Here is a 16,565-nt window from a genome sequence, read left to right as displayed (position 1 = left end):
TATATTGGAGTAAATATTTTCTGTAATGTATGGAGTGGAATTTGTATTACTGTTTTAGGTTGTCTTCCAAAGCCTGAATTAGAATTAAGGAACTATGTTGCTCCACTGTTTGAACATTCTATTTAAATATTAAAGCAGATTTGTTTTCCTCTGTAAATAGAAGTAATTTTATTTCTGAGAGATGAAATTGGCTTAATCTGTTTTGGGTTCTATTTTTAAATGGTTATTTCTTTTGTAGTCTTCAAGAAGAGATATAGACGGTATTAGAATTGGAGAATTGATGAAGGGATGTGGTATTTATAGCACGATAAGAAAATTATTTTGTTTACTTTTCTAATCATTTAATATTACATTTTATTTTTTAGATCCTGTTTGACCAAACTCAGAGATCAATTAAGGCACAGCTTCAGAACTTTGTTAAAGAGTAAGTCAATTGCAGTGAAGAGGAAAGAAAATTAACTAGTTAATGATCAATCTGAGAATTGCTATCTTTTGGAAGAAGTTATATACCATGAATTATTAAAAATATTGGCGTTTTGTTTGCTTTGTGAAATGTATGCTGCATTTCTTTCTGAATTACTCTATAAGTAAATCAGACTTGATGTCTTTCAGTGAATCACTTATTCCACAAATACGTGTTCTGGAAGATACTTGGCTAGGATACGTAGCTATAGGTTTAAAAAATATTTTTAATGTAAATAATCCAATTGTTCTTTTACCATCAAAACAAACCCCAAAAGTGGTTGAAATACTATTAGTTATTGTAGTTGAAACTATGTTTTCCATTATTTCAATGTGGTATTTTCTTTGAAGAGAAGATAATGGAATATATGAGAATGAGCCATGAAAGTACACGAGTTTTGGGCCGGGGCGCAGTGGCTCACGCCTGGAATCCCAGCAGTTTTGGAGGCCGTGGCAGGCAGATCACCTGAGGTTGGGAGTTTGAGACCAGCCTGGCCAAGATGGAGAAACCTCGTCTCTACTAAAAATACAAAATTAGCTGGGCGGGGTGGTGCATGCCTATAATCCCAGCTACTCGGGAGACTGAGGCAGGAGAATCGCTTGAACCCGGGAAGTGGAGGTTGCAGTGAGCTGAGATCGCACCATTGCACTCCAGCCTGGGCAACAAGAGTGAAACTCTGTTGCAAAAAAACTGTCTCAAAAAAAAAAAAAAAGTACATGATTTTTGTTACTCATGAGTATTTTGTGTCACATTCATCACATTTTCTTTGTGAAATAAAATAGAACTAGAAATTTTAAAAATCAGAAATTTCCATATTAGGAAAGTTTTTCTTTTTCACATTAATAATACAGTTTTTTCTCTTGATTCCTGGCTGGGAATATATAAAATTAAAGTTTATTATAATAGAGCTGTACAGTGGTGTTAGATCTCATTAAGATAGTACACTGTTTTAATAGGTTAGAATTTGTTGTTCTGGAGGTTATGTATTACAGTTCTTTTCTTTTCTTTTTTAAATATAAAGACAGGGTCTGACTCTGTTACCCAGGCTGGAGTACAGTGGCTTGATCATAACTCACTGTAACCTCCAACTCCTGGGCAGAAGTGATCCTCCCACCTCAGCCTCCTGAGTAGTTAGGACTACAGGCGTGGACCACCACTTCTGGCTAATTTATCTTTTATTTTTTATTATTTGTAGAGGCAGGTCTCACTATGTTGCTGAGGCTAGTCTCAAACTTCTGGCCTCAAAGCAGTTTTCTTACCTTAACCTCCCAAAGCACTGGGATTACAGGCATGAGCCAGTGCGCCCAACCAGATTCTTTATAAATTACTTCGCGATAGATTAACACTCAGAATGTCTTCACAGAATGCACACATAACAGTTTATGGCATCTTTCAAAGAGTTGAATGTCTTTCTTACGTATACTTTATTATGATTTTTATAAAATCATTTGTCTTCAAGTTATTTTACCTAGCTCCCTAGTAGAAAAATAAAAGCAAAGGGATGTTATGTGACTAAGATCATTAATGAACCAAATGTTTCAGATTTTCAGACTATTAAAACGGATACTGTTATTCTTTGCTGATGTAACGATTCTTTCAGAAATTGATGTGTTCCAGCCTGGGCAATAATGTGAGACCACAGAAATAAAAAATAAAAATTAGCCTTGTGTGGTGGCATGTGCCTATAGTCCCAGCTGCTTGAAAGGCTTGAGGTGTGAGGGTCGCTTGAGCCCAGGACTTTAAGGCTGTAGGGAGCTATGATCATGCCGCAGCAAGAGAAATGAATGTTGTTTCTTAGAGTGTGGTCTGTAGACCACCCATAGTAGTAAAACAAGGGTGTGTCTTAAAAATAAACTCCTCAGATTTCTGGGATTTTTCCTGAGGGCTAAAGAATTATAATCTCTCAGAAAGGGCTCTGGAATTTGCATTTTTAACAAGTGCCCTATAGTGATTCTTATGTATACTACCGTTTAAAAATCATTCGGTTAAATAATGGTACATGTCCCTGAATTTGTCTTTGGAAAAACAATTAACTTTTCCTTTATGTTTCTGTAATGTTAATTTGATAATTTATTGTCATCTCAAGTTATGTAGCTTTAAATAATGAAATTTTAGCTGACTTTATCAGGATTTATACAAAATTGAGAAACAATACATATTTTAGTTTGAAGAGTGAATGTGTTTCAATGTGAGGTGAAACAAAAAATGGAGGAACATAGGAATTCAATTCTAAATGTTACTTTGCTGAAGTTTTTTTTTTTTTTTTTTTTTTTTTTGAGACGGAGTCTTGCTCTGTCGCCAGGCTAGAGTGTAGTGGCGTGATCTCAAGTCACTGCAGCCTCCACCTCTCGTGTTCAAGTGATTGTCCTGCCTCAGCCTCCTGAGTAACTGGAACTACAGGCACATGCCACCATGCCCAGCTAATTTTTTTGTATTTTTAGTAGAGACGGGGTTTCACCATGTTGGCCAGGGTGGTCTCGATCTCTTGACATCATGATCCACCCACCTAGGCCTCCCAAGGTGCTGGGATTACAGGTGTGAGCCACCGCACCCAGCCTGCTAAAGTTTTTTAATGAAGCAAGTTATAAAAGTTTCACTAAGTTTTTCTTTTTTTAGAGATCTTAGAAAATTCAAAGATGCCAAGAAGCAATTCGAAAAAGTCAGTGAAGAAAAAGAAAATGCGTTAGTAAAAAATGCCCAAGTACAAAGAAACAAACAACATGAAGTTGAAGAAGCCACCAACATTCTGACAGCAACAAGAAAATGTTTTCGACACATAGCCCTCGATTATGTGCTTCAGGTATATAGTTTCTTGCTGTGTATGTTTTCAGACAGTGCTTACTAAACAGGTTGTTGCTTTTGAGTGATTGCCCTAAGAAGAATAAATACTTTTACTCTGAGCTTAAAGTTAAAACATAATCTCAGGTGGAAAATTTCCATCTGTGTAGCTATTAGTGTACCTACGTGTGTATGGAGATGTATTCCTTTGATTCTGAGTTCTGCCTCTTTTCTCTTAACATTATATTCCCCATTTAAAAATGTTAAAAAGCATCTTTAGTTGCTGTATTTTATTCTCTGGAGTTGTTATGTCAATTTAATTATCTTTTATTATACCATTTTATTATTTCAATAAGTTTAGGGGTACAAGTGGGTTTTTGGTCACGTGATGAATTGCATAGTGGTGAAGTGTGGGCTTTTATTTTATCTGTCACTCCAGTAGTATACATTGTACCCAATAGGAAATTTTTCATCCCTCACCTCCCTCCCACCTTCCCCCCTTTCCAAGTCTCCAGTGTACATTATACCACTCTGTATGCCCCTGAGAATCTATAACTTAGCTCCTACTTATAGGTGACAACACACGGCACTTGTTTTTACGTTTCTGTGTTACTTCCTTTAGGATAAGGGGCCCTAGTTCCTTCTAAGTTGCTGTAAAAGACATTTGTGGTGTTCAAGTTTTTACTGACAATAGGGAAAATATAATTTTCAATAATCGTGAGTGATAATAACATCTTTATACTTCTTATTTCTTTAGATTAGGTTCTTAGAGGTACTAAGGTTCACCATATTGCCAAATGAAAAATCTTTCTAGAAGTAGTGTTACCATATTTTTGCTTTAGGTGCTGCTTTTAAAAACTAGAAATCTGGGCCAGGTGCGGTGGCTCACGCCTGTCATCCCAGCACTTTGGGAGGCCGAGACAGGTGGATCACAAGTCAGGAGATCGAGACCATCTTGGCTAACACGGTGAAACCCCGTCTCTACTAAAAATACAAAAAATTAGCCAGGCATGGTGGCGGGCGCCTGTAGTCCCAGCTACTCGGGAGGCTGAGGCAGGAAAATGGCGTGAACCCAGCAGGCGGAGCTTGCAGTGAGCCGAGATTGCGCCACTGCACTCCAGCCTGGGCGACAGAGCGAGACTCCGTCTCAAAAAAAAAAAAACCAAAAAAACCCACACAAAACAAACAAAAACCAAAAACTAGAAATCTGTATTTAGTAAGTTGCTTGGTGTTGGTGATCTTCCAGTCTAATTTATAATTCAAACTAGTTTGAATGTGATAGATCTCCAAAGGTATTTGAGACATGAGAAATGAAGGCATATTACATTGCATGTTTCTGTATATCATGGAATTTAAAGCCTAAAAAAAACTTTAATGCTTAGGGAATTACCTTATATAAATCTGCTTTTACAAAACAATAGTGGTTGTCCTCAGAGATTGCTTACTTTGCAATGATCACAGAATATTTCTTAAGAAAAACTAGAAGTAACCAAACAGAAATTAGTGATTAAAAATTACTTAGGTAACTTGGCAAAACAATAGAAAATTAATTTTAAGTTTTTTTTCTCTACTAAGTTCCTGTTTGGTAAGTGGGAAGTTAAATTTTTGAAATGAATAGACTGTACTTTTGGAGGAAAGGATACTAGACTGGAGTAGTCTGTTTCCTGGGTCCTGTTACCTACCTCACATTACACCATTTTCTGCTATAGTGTGAGTACTCACCCTGCCTAACACACTGAAGTGGCTCATGCAGAGGTTATTCACTAGACATATTTCAGTTTTTAACCAACTTGACTATTCTGTTTTATTGCAGTGGTGGACCACACTCTCCTTCTTGAAACATTCTTTTATCTTGATTTATCTGAAACTGCCTTTAGGTCTTCCTCCCAACTTCTGTTTCTTTTCCAGTTCTGTCTTGGGCTTCACTCCTTTGTCTGCCTTTTCACTCTCCTTTTTAGGGTTCTATCTTTGGTTTTATTCTTTTCTTTTCTCACTTTATTGTTTTCTGTCAGTCTCATCATGCCCCTTTGCATGAATCACTACCTGTTATTATAGGTAGGTGACCAAATGTTTTTTTCCCAGGGGTACTTTGTTCTCATTGTGTTCAAAACTGAAATCTCTTATCTTCCAAAATGGCTTCTCTTTCCCTTTTGCCCTTATCTAATTGAATGGTGTCACTTTTTTACTCTCATAGAAGTTTGAAATGAGAGAATTATATCAGATATTCTCCTCCTTGTAAGCCAGTATATCTCGTTGCCAAAACGTCTTGAAGATTCCTCCTGTGTACTTCTTAAATTGGTTCTTTCTTCACCTTTGCTGCAGCCCTAAGTCTTACTGTTTATTGTCTGGAGTATTAAGGTCTTCTCATGAAATTGGTCTGCCTTGCATTGCTTTTACCTGCCCTGTCACTAATTCACTCTCTGTTTTGTGATCCAGGTTACTCAGACTTCTCCAGGCCAGAAGGCATAATTTTTGCCTCTGCCTTCTCTGTGTTGCCGTATTTTCGTACACATTGCAGTTAGACTACTTACATGTTTATTGTAAATATGTATTTATTTGTTTGTTCTGTTTCTAGATTGTAACCCTAGCCTCTAGTCCAGTGGTTAGAAAATAGATATGTAGTAAATGTTTTTTGAGAGAGCGAATGGCTTAATGTTACAAATTTTATACTGGGAGGATTAGCTAAAATTTTCATTATTTTTAAACTTACACATTATTTTCTTGGGTGTCCATATGTAAGTTAGGAATCCTCACACTGCCTCCTCATGCCCAACACCCCCAACAAATAACTATTAGTTTGATTTTTCTGATGGGAACTATTGTATCATTTTATGGCCTTTATTTCATTTATGTCTACTTTAGAGAATAGTAAGTAATAGATATCAAATGTATAAAGTTTGTCTTGCTTAACTACTCTAAATATTTGAGTTTACTTTTTTCCTCCAATAATTTAAATGCTATATAATTTAAATATTATATAATATAAAAATCCTATTTTATATAGCATTTTATTTTTATATATAACATTTAAATTTAAAAATTTTATATAGCACTTAATTTTTTCAAATAGAAAAAAGGACATATAAAACAGGCATTTTAACATTATTCAGTGTTTGGGTAGTAGGCTATTTGCAGCTTCTTCTTTACTTAGAGCATTTGAAAGTGAATATTATAGTTCTCTAAACGGAATAGGCTTTGAAATACATGCAGAAGAAACTAGTCTTTTGTTTCTGTTGTTGTTTTTGTTTTTTTGAGAAGGAGTCTTGCTCTGTTGCCTAGGCTGGAGTGCAGTGGTGCGATCCCAGCTCACTGCAACCTCCACCTTCAGGGTTTAAGTGATTCTCCTGCCTCAGCCTCTCGAGTAGCTGGGATTACAGGCGCCCACCACCACGCCTGGCTAATTTTTGTATTTTTAGTAGAGGCGGGGTTTCAACATGTTGGCCAGGCTGATCTCAAACTCCTGATCTCAAGCGATCTGCCCACCTCAGCCTCCCAAAGTGCAAGGATTACAGGCATGAGCCACCTCACTCAGCCAGAAACTAGTCTTATGGTTAAGTAAAGTTACTTAGATTTTTCTTGTTCTGTTTTTTTTTTATGTAGTGCTTTAAAATTATTTGATAAAATACAGAATTCAGTGGGAAGGACATATTAAAAAGATATTGTATAATCTTTTGACAGTATTGGCAAAGAGTGAATGATTCTTTTTTTAAACATTTCATTAAGCTGATAGATAATAACAGACAAAAATAAAATGTTTGTTGTGAATTTCTGGAGTTGGGAGAGATCCCCTAAAAGGCAAATCTTTTAATTTATTGATCTTTCAGTAAATTTAGTCTAATTAAAACATTTACTTAAAATCTGGCCGGGTGAAGGGGCTCATTCCTGTAATCCCAGCGCTTTGGGAGGCCAAGGCAGGAGGATTGCTTGAAGCGTGGAGTTTGAGACCAGACTGTGCAACACAGTGAGAACCTATCTCTACAAAAAGTAAGAAAAATGAGCCAGGTTTGGTGGTGTGCACCTGTAGTCCCAGCTACTTGAGAAGCTGAGATGGGAGAACTGCTGAGGGCTAAGGCAGGAGGATTGCGTGCCCAGGAGTTCGAGGCTGCAGTGAGATCTGATCATGCCACTGCACTCTGGCCAGAGTGGACAACAGAGTGAGATTCTGTTTCTAAAAACAAAACCTGTTAATTTATTTAAGAAATACTTATTGAGTGCTTAGTGTGTGCCACTACAGCTGGGAATAAGGCAAAGACCCTGGTCTCACTAGAATTTACACTTTGGTTAGGGAGAAGACACAAATCAGAAAATATAAGGTAGTTATAAATGTTCTGAGTAAAATAAATAGGGTTGATGTACTAGACAGTGCATAAGAAGCTACCGCAGACCTTTGTGAGGAGACGGTATTTAAGTAGAGACCTGATTGGTATGAGATAGCCTGATACCCACCTGGGCAGAACATCATAACATGTAGACAGAACAGCCAGTACAAAGGCATTGAGGTGGAAGTGGTCCCAGGCTGAGGCTGGAGTACAGACGGGGAAAGTAATAGAAAACTAGGTTGAAGAAGTAAGGTCAGTAGGGGCCACATCACAGTGGGCCTTGCCAGCCATGGTAGGAAGTTGGAGGGTGTTAAGGTAGAGGTAACATGATCTTATTTATAATTTTTTAAGATGGGCCCATTGCGGTGGCTTACGTCTGCAGTTCCAGCACTTTGGGAGGCCAATGTGGGTGGATCACCTGAGGTCAGGAGGTCAGGAGGTCAGGAGTTAAGACCAGCCCGACCAACATGGAGAAACCTGGTGTCTACTAAATACAAAAATTTAGCCGAGCCTGGTGGCGCATGCTGGTAGTCCCAGCTACTCGGGAGGCTGAGGCAGGAGAATTGCTTGAACCCAGAAGGCAGAGGTTGCAGTGAGCTGAGATCACGCCATTGCACTCCAGCCTGGGCAATAAGAGCAAAACTCCAACTCAAAAAAAAAAAAAAAAAAAGATGAGACTGGTTGCTGTGTGTATAATGGATTATAGGAAGTCAAGAATGGAAGCAGATGGAAGCAGAGAAGAGACAAATTCATAGCTTATTGCAGCAGTCTTGAAAAGACATGATGGTGATAGTGGTAAAGTGATGAGAATTTGCATTGAGGTTGTATATGAAACTTTGATGAGCAATTAGGTAAAGAGGGTGGGAAAAAGATGGAATTCCCAGAGCTTCAGATGTCAAAATAGTTCCATCACTCTAATATCGTTTAAATAACCAGTTTTTCTTTTAGCTCAGAAATGTATGAGAATTTCACTGGAATGTTTGTCTTAACTGTGTTTTGCAAAAGGATAGTTGAAGGATGAAAAAGCTTGAGCTTTGTTTTTATTTGCTTTTTGGAAAAGTATTAAACCATTAAAATAAGTTTTACAATATTGCATTATGGATTAGCTTTAAAATAATGCATGGGTGATTAACCATGTGTGTTTTCCCTCAGATTAATGTTCTTCAATCAAAAAGGAGATCAGAAATCCTAAAATCAGTAAGATATTAATTGAAATGATGTCTTAAATATTTTAATATGAAACTAAATGTACGTATTTAGGTATTGAAAGATCATCTGCTATATACATGATAGGGTTTATAATTACTCTTCTTTTTGATCTACATTTGTGTTTCTTATGTGGCACTGGACTTCTTTTTGTCTCCTTCATGTTATAGTTGTTTGTGTGTCTCATCTGTTGATGCACTGTGAGGTCCATTAAGGTAGACTCTGTACTGTTATGTTTTTGTTTTCTTTTATCCTCATATGTTGCTTTACATACACTCGATGCCCAGTACCATTTGGTGAATAACTGAAAATGTTTGGTGTAAAAACCTGTGAGAATATTCCAGAATTTGTTTTGAAAGTTATGAACATAAAAAACTGTTCCACTTAGGTTTTGAATTTTTTCTTACTTGTTTTGCTTTAAAATTTTTTTGCCCAACCTCTTTCAACATATTTACATTTTTCTCTATAATTTTTGGCATTATTTGGACTTTAAAAATATTTGAGATTGAGGATTTATGTGAATAGTATCATTTGGAGAATTTTTCCCTTAAAGTTGATGGTGGGTCAGTCTTTTGGTTTGTTCTTTGGTATGCAGTTACAAAACCAGTGGGATGAAATTTGGGGATCACTTTTTTCCTTGAGCCTCTTCACCCACGTGACAATGATTTTTTTTTTTTTTTGCGATGGGGAGCCCTATTTTTTTGTCTTAAAGCTAATGAAGGCCAGGTGTGGTGGCTCACGCCTGTAATCCCAGCACTTTGGGAGGCTGAGGCGGGTGGATCACCTGAGGTCAGGGGTTCAAGACCAGCCTGGCCAACATGGTGAAACCCCATCTCAAAAATACAAAAAAATTAGCTGGGTGTGGTGGCGGGCGCCTGTAATCTCAGCTACTTCGGGAGGCTGAGGCAGGGGAATTGCTTGAATCCGGGAGGCAGAGGTTGCAGTGAGCCAAAATCGTGCCATTGCACTCCAGCCTAGGTGACAAGAGTGAAACTCTGTCTCAAAAAAAAAAAAAAAAAAAAAAGCTAACGAAGAAGTGGGCAGGGCATGATGTGATATGGCATAGCACTCTTTATATTTTGATAACCTTAGTAATAATCTCTCAACTCCGAATTACTTACTGACTTACTTTTTCCCCAAAAAGGCTATACTTAAGTTGCCTTAGATTCTTGTCCCCACCTAGTTTTTTCTAAATTTTATTTATATATTTGTGCTATATCTTATCAGGTAAACACATTGTACTTCCTGTTTTCTAAAAGATAGTATTTATACCCCACTTGTTTTCGGGATTGACAGTAATGTATATTAATTGTAGAAAATTAGAATGCGTATGAAGAAAAATAAAAACTACTGAGAAATTCTGCTACCAAGGGGAAGCCACTATTAATATCTTGGCATACATCTTCATCTTTTTCTCTCTTTCTGTGTGTGTGCATGTGTGTGCATGTGTGTGTGTGTACATGAACTTGAATATATGCCTTTTAAAATCACATTTAATTTTCTAATGGGAATCATTCCTACATACTATTTTATAACTTTCTTTTTTCACTAATACACTGCAAAGTTATATTTCATTAAATATCCTTTATTTAATGATGGCTTTTGTGGCCAAGTAGAATTCTACCACCTGAATATCCTAGGGGTTGGCACATGTTTTTTGTGAAAGTCCAGGTAGTAAATATGATAAGTTTTACAGGCCTCATGGTCTCTGTTGGAATTATTCAACTGTGCTATTATAATGAGAAAGACAGTATGTAAATGAATGGCCATGGCTGTGTTCCAATAAAACTTTATTTATAAACACAGAAATTTGAATTTCATATAATTTTCACATATCATAAATTTCATATATTTTCATTGTCTTTAAATCATTTAAAGATGTAAAAACCATTCGTAGCTCATGGACTATCAAAAAACAGGTGGTGAGCCCTAATAAAGTTTGCAGGTCATAGTTTACTGACCTTGAAGGAATATACCATAAATTAATTTCACCTATTAATGAATATTCAAATAATTTCCTTGTTTTTGACCTTAAAACATAGCATTGTCCTCATCATTCTAATGAATAATCTTATTATTTTCTTAGGATAGATTTATTTATAAACAAGAGATTACATAGTCAAAGGATTAAGGCTTTAGAAAAATACTATCAAATTTCAAGGGTTATACAATATTTCCCCTAATATTGTGTGAAAATGGATATTTCTCTGCATTTTACCAACACTGAGCATTCCAGTTTTTCCCCCATGCTGCCCCTAGTTTGTTGGATAGAAAGCGTGATGTCATTATTCAGTTTTGCATTTTGTTAATACAAATGAGTTCGAACATTTTTCCGTGTTTTTTTGGCCACTTATGTACCTCATATGTCTTTTGTCTCTTTTTCTGTTGGAGTGTTCATCTTTTTCATGTTGATTTGTAACATCTCTTACATCTTAAGACTGTTAACTCTTTGTCATGGGTTTTTCCCTAGTTTATCATTTGTCTTTTAATATGCTCGTTTTGCATTTTGATGTACAAGCATATTTTATATTTTTATGTAGTCCTAGCTATTAATCCCATCCCTCTTTTTAAATTTTTAATCAATTTTTAAAATAATTTATTGGTTTTTATTCACAAATTTGTTCAATGATCACTATTACCTAATTCCAGAATAATTTTCCTCTTCTGAGTTTTATCCTTTTGCCTCTGTGTTTTAATGGGTTTTTTTTTTGAAAATAGTTTTTTTTGGAGGATTTTTGAGTATTAAGGACTTAATGACCTGTTTTAGACTTCAGAAAATTGAACAGATGCCACTTATTGAAAATAATATGGATGTTTAGAATATTTTTTCAGTATTTTTCATTTAATTATATAATTCCTTCCATGTAAAAACTTAATTAAAATAAGGGTGATTTTTCTCTTTAAAATAGGTAAAATATAGGAAAACTTGGACAAATCTCTGCCCATTAATGTCAGCTTTTTAGGTTTGTGGACTATAAAGAAACTTCCATGTTGGCAAATTCGGTTGACTCATTTTATTTTGATATCTTGAGAGAAAAACCAGCGTTCTCCTACTTCAGGTTGTGCTTGTGCTCTAGTAGATTGTAAAGTGTTTGTGTTTTATTTTGAGCACTTTATATTTCTCTTATCTTTTTGTCTTTTTTTGCAATTTAAGGTTTGTCAATGAGTTTGGTTGAAGGAGCACATAAATACTTTATAATGGACCTAGGAAGATAGTAGAGTTATTGAAAATTGGATTATTTGAATCTGCTGTATACATTTTGATCACCTAGATATAGTCTAAACAACTAAAATTTTGAGCATTTTAAAAATTTTAAACCACTGGGAAATTTCTTTTAAATAAAATGTATTTTCATTGTATTTGAAAATATTTTTGAAATACTCTTTTAAAACAGATGACTCAGTTTAATTTTCAAATAGATTTGGTGAGCTGGGCATAGTGGCTCACGCCTATAATCCCAGCAATTTTGGAGGCGGAAGTGGGAGGATTGCTTGAACCCAGGAGTTCGAGATCAGCCTGGGTAACATGGCGAGACTTTGTCTCTACAAAAATAAAAAAGTTAGCTGAGCATAGTGGCACATGCCTGTGGTCCCAGCTACTTAGGAGGCCGAAGTGGGAGAATCACCTGAGCCTGGGAGGTCCAGGTTGCAATGAACCGTGTTCGTGCCACTGCATGCCAGGGCTGGGCGACAGAGCAAGACCCTGTTTTATGTGTGTGTGTGTGTGTGTGTGTGTATATATATATATATATATATATATACACACACATATACATATATATATACACATATATATACACACACATATATATATACATATATATATACACACACATATATATGTATATATATATATAAAAAATATTTCAGAATGTCTATCTAGGAATAGATTTTAAAATGGTCATCTTTTTTTCCCTATTAGATGTTGTCATTTATGTATGCCCATTTGGCCTTCTTTCATCAAGGATATGATCTGTTTAGTGAACTTGGACCCTACATGAAGGATCTTGGTGCACAGGTAATGTTGCAGTATATTTCTTGATTCTGTTTTATACACTGGTGTTTGTATTTTTAAAGAAGTTTAGCATATTGGAGGTGTATTAGTCTGTTCTCACACTGCTATAAAGAGCTGCCTCAGACTGGATAATCTAGAAAGGAAAGAGGTTTAATTGACTCTCAGTTCTGCATGGCTGGGGAAGCCTCAGGAAACTTACAGTCATGGCAGAAGGCGAAGGGAAAGCAAGGCATCTTCTTCACAAGGCAGCAGAGGGGAGAATGAACGCAGGAGAAACTACCAAACACTTATAAAACCGTCAGATCTCGTGAGAGCTCACTCACCATCAGGAGTATCAGCATGGGGGAGACCGCCTCCATGACTCAGTTCCCTCCACCTGGTCTCTCTTGACACGTGAGGATTATGGGGAGTATGATTCAAGATGAGATTTTGGGTGGGGAGACAGTCAAACCATATCAAGGAGGACTTGATGTTTTATTTACTTAATGAAGAATGAAGTTGGATGCTATAGCAGATTTATATATGGGTTAAATACCCAAATGTTTGCGTTTTGGGTATACCCAAAGAATGAAATCAAAGGTAAAAAGAACCGTATAGTTTGTATGTGAAGGTATTGAAAAGGAGAATTTAAAAACAAAAAGTTTGTTTTACAGTCTACATAACTGGACTTATATTTAAATTTTGTACATTCGGATAATTGAGTTATTGTTCCAATTTGCATTTCAGTTGAGTTATAGCTCTTTTTTATGTCCTAGAAACTTGTATCTTGTTATTTGAATAAAAATATTTTAGAATCTTAAAATTATAGAGCTCTTGGGAACTTTTTCATTTCATGCAGTCACATGTGGCTATCTATGGCTATGTGTAATAGTTCTTTTTTTTTTTTTTTTTGGGATAGAGTCTCGCTCTGTCACCCAGGCTGGAGTACAGTGGCTGGATCTCCGCCCACTGCAAGCTCCACCTCCCGGGTTCACGCCATTCTCCTGCCTCAGCCTCCCGAGTAGCTGGGACTACAGGCGCCCGCCACCATGCCCGGCTAATTTTTTGTGTTTTTAGTAGAGACCGGGTTTCACTGTGTTAGCCAGGATGGTCTCGATCTCCTGACCTCGTGATCTGCCCGCCTCAGCCTCCCAAAGTGCTAGGATTACAGGCGTGAGCCACCGTGCCTGGCGGCTATGTGTAATAGTTCTATACATATACATACAAATTTTATATTTATAAAAATGTCATGTTCAAATTATTTTTTCATATCTGATCATAACATTTTATTAGATCTGTTCGGGGGACATTGTTTTTTTATTGACGAACATTCTTTATTTAACACTGTCGATTTTTAGGTGATTTTCTTTCTCAAGATGTCTCAGTTTAGTTTCCAAGAGGAGGGGATTGATGATGAAAAATAGAGTTTAGGCCAGGCACGGTGGCTCATGCCTGTAATCCCAGCACTTTGGGAGGCTGAGGCATGCAGATTACATGAGGCCAGGAGTTTGAGACCAGCCTGGCCAACATGGGGAAACCCCGTCTCTACTAAAAATATAAAAATTAGCCGGGCGTAGTGGTATATGCCTGTAATCTCAGCTACTTGGGAGGCTGAGGCATGAGGTGGAGTTCTCAGTGAGCCAAGATCGGGCCATTGTACTCCAGCCTGGGTGACCGAGGGAAACTCTGTCTCAAAAAAAAAGGAAAAGAAAAATTGAGTTTAAGGAAAAAGGTAAGAGTGGAATGGGAATTGCATTTACTGACCAGAGTATATGTGAGTTGTGGTTTGTGTGTGTGTGTTGAGACGGGGGGAAAGACATGTAAGGGTGTATGCCGTGGATTACATGTATTCTGTTTTCTGCCTCTACAGAACTTAGTCTCTTGGGAGAAGCCAACAAGTCACCACACTCTTAATCTCTGTGCTAAATACCTTGTGTGTGTGTAACAGTTGGGATGAGGTTTGTTTGCAAGTAATAGAAAACCGAGAATACTAGTAATTTAAAAAAGAGTTTTATTTCTCTTATGTAAAGTCAAAGACATGGTATGGTGGCCACTTGGTTAGCAGGAGTGCAGGCTTATGTTTTTTGATTCTACCTCATGGTTCAAAGTGGCTAATCAGGCTTTAGCTATCATACCCAAATTCCAGCTAATAGGAAGAAGGAAAGGAGAATGAAAGATACGTTTTCTCTCTTTAAGCACATTTCCTAGAAATTGTACATATCACTTCTACATATATCCCAATGCCAAGTCTTTAGTCACAGGGTCACAATAGCTGCAAGGGAAATTAACCTTAATGCCAGGTAGCCACATGACCTGCTAGAATTTAGGGGTTCCATTGTTAAGGAAGAAGGAAAAAATAGACGTTGAGGGTCAGCTGGCCTTTTCCACCATATAAGGAAGGGTCAAAGTGTTGCAGGAACATATAGACAGGACATGTAAGCCAGACTTAGGGGGAAGGAGAGACCTTCCTAGGTTTTAGACATTCCTCACATATTATCAAATATTAGATTGTCCTCTCATCTTATATTCAGTATAATTTATAAAAGCAGTATGAGTTGAATTGCAGTTGACCAGCTGAAAAAATTATGTGTTTTTAAAACATTTAATCATTTTAGTTTTATAGGTTTACCCCCTCTCTAGATCTCAAATAAGTCTGCAGGTCCTTGAAAAACATCTAAGCCCCAGAGCCTATAGTGCCTAGTGGATAAGATGGCCGGGTTGGAGGTGGCAAATTACAATATCCTTTTCATAATTAGTAGATAATGGCATCTGAAACTAAAGTCATGGCAGTAGAGATAGAAATGGTTAGATTTGAGGGTTAATATACAGCCAGTTCGAGGGTGGAAGGGCATGATGAGTTCATGCTTAAATATATTGATTTGTGAGGATAAGACGTCTAAGTGGATACATGTGGAGCTCAAAAGAGGGAGGTAGACTAAATGAATCAGTAGCATATAGTTGCTGATTGCAACCACAAAAGTGGGTGAGTTGATGGGGGGTGAGTTAGGTATCTCTGAATCATAGAGCTATTTAAAAAAAAATCTAGTTGCCTAGACACCATACATGAAGATTTTTATTTTGTAAGTTAAGGCTGAGGTCCACTGGTATTGAGTAAAAAGAGAAGCTGACTTGGGGCAAGGACCTAAGAAAGACTAGATTTTGAGATGGCTAGGTAAGAGAAGCTGTGTTAGGACATAGATGAGTGAGAAAGTGGAAAAACAGGAGACTGGCATTGTAGGCCAGGAAGAGTGTTTCAAAGGGAAGGAGTGGTTACCAGCTTCAATTATTAGAAAGTTAAGTAAACCTAGGACTGAGAAATACCTGTTGGATTTAGCAGAAAAAAGTTGTTAGGTCTGTGAGAGATGCTGTTTCCATGGAGCTGGGGAACCAGGCAGTAGAAGCTGAATTACAGTGGGTAGATGAATATGAAATGGGCAAATACAGAAGGTGGTAATATTTTAAAGAAGTTGTGTTATGAAGGAAAGAGGGAAAGAATGTGGTAGCTGGAAAAAGAGTATGGGTTAGCGGTTTTATTAAGGTAGAATGGTTTGCACCAACTTAAAAGCAGATGGTAGTTCAAGAGGGAGAAGTTGAAAAGGAGAAAGAGAAGTGATGGTATCTGAGGTTGGTGGGAGTGGAAGGGATTTAAAACACAGAAGGACCAGGGATACCTGCTTAGTTATAGGAACCTATTAACATTGATAATGTCCAGTACTAACACAAACACAGGACCCTTTTTACTCTGCTCCAAGTTATCTTCCTGATACGTTTCCCAATGTCTAGAAGATAAGACTCTGCCAGTCTT

At 37.0% G+C, this 16,565-nt stretch overlaps 1 protein-coding gene across 4 annotated transcripts in view; it reads left to right on the top strand.

Moving 5' to 3' along the window:
• ACAP2 (ArfGAP with coiled-coil, ankyrin repeat and PH domains 2) overlaps positions 1 to 16,565 on the top strand; it is a 178,488-nt gene that overhangs the window by 108,129 nt on the left and 53,794 nt on the right. For all 4 annotated transcript variants that reach the window (XM_032171944.2, XM_032171943.2, XM_032171939.2 and 1 more), the window contains exons 5-8: positions 366 to 424; positions 3,080 to 3,263; positions 8,713 to 8,757; positions 12,689 to 12,784. In XM_032171944.2, the coding sequence (XP_032027835.1) occupies positions 366 to 424; positions 3,080 to 3,263; positions 8,713 to 8,757; positions 12,689 to 12,784 (384 nt within the window). The remainder of the gene's footprint in view (positions 1 to 365; positions 425 to 3,079; positions 3,264 to 8,712; positions 8,758 to 12,688; positions 12,785 to 16,565) is intronic.

This window comes from Hylobates moloch, unplaced genomic scaffold (genome assembly GCF_009828535.3).
Source record: "Hylobates moloch isolate HMO894 unplaced genomic scaffold, HMol_V3 SCAFFOLD_13, whole genome shotgun sequence".
NCBI lineage: Eukaryota > Metazoa > Chordata > Mammalia > Primates > Hylobatidae > Hylobates > Hylobates moloch.
This window is presented reverse-complemented; position numbering and strand designations above follow the sequence as displayed.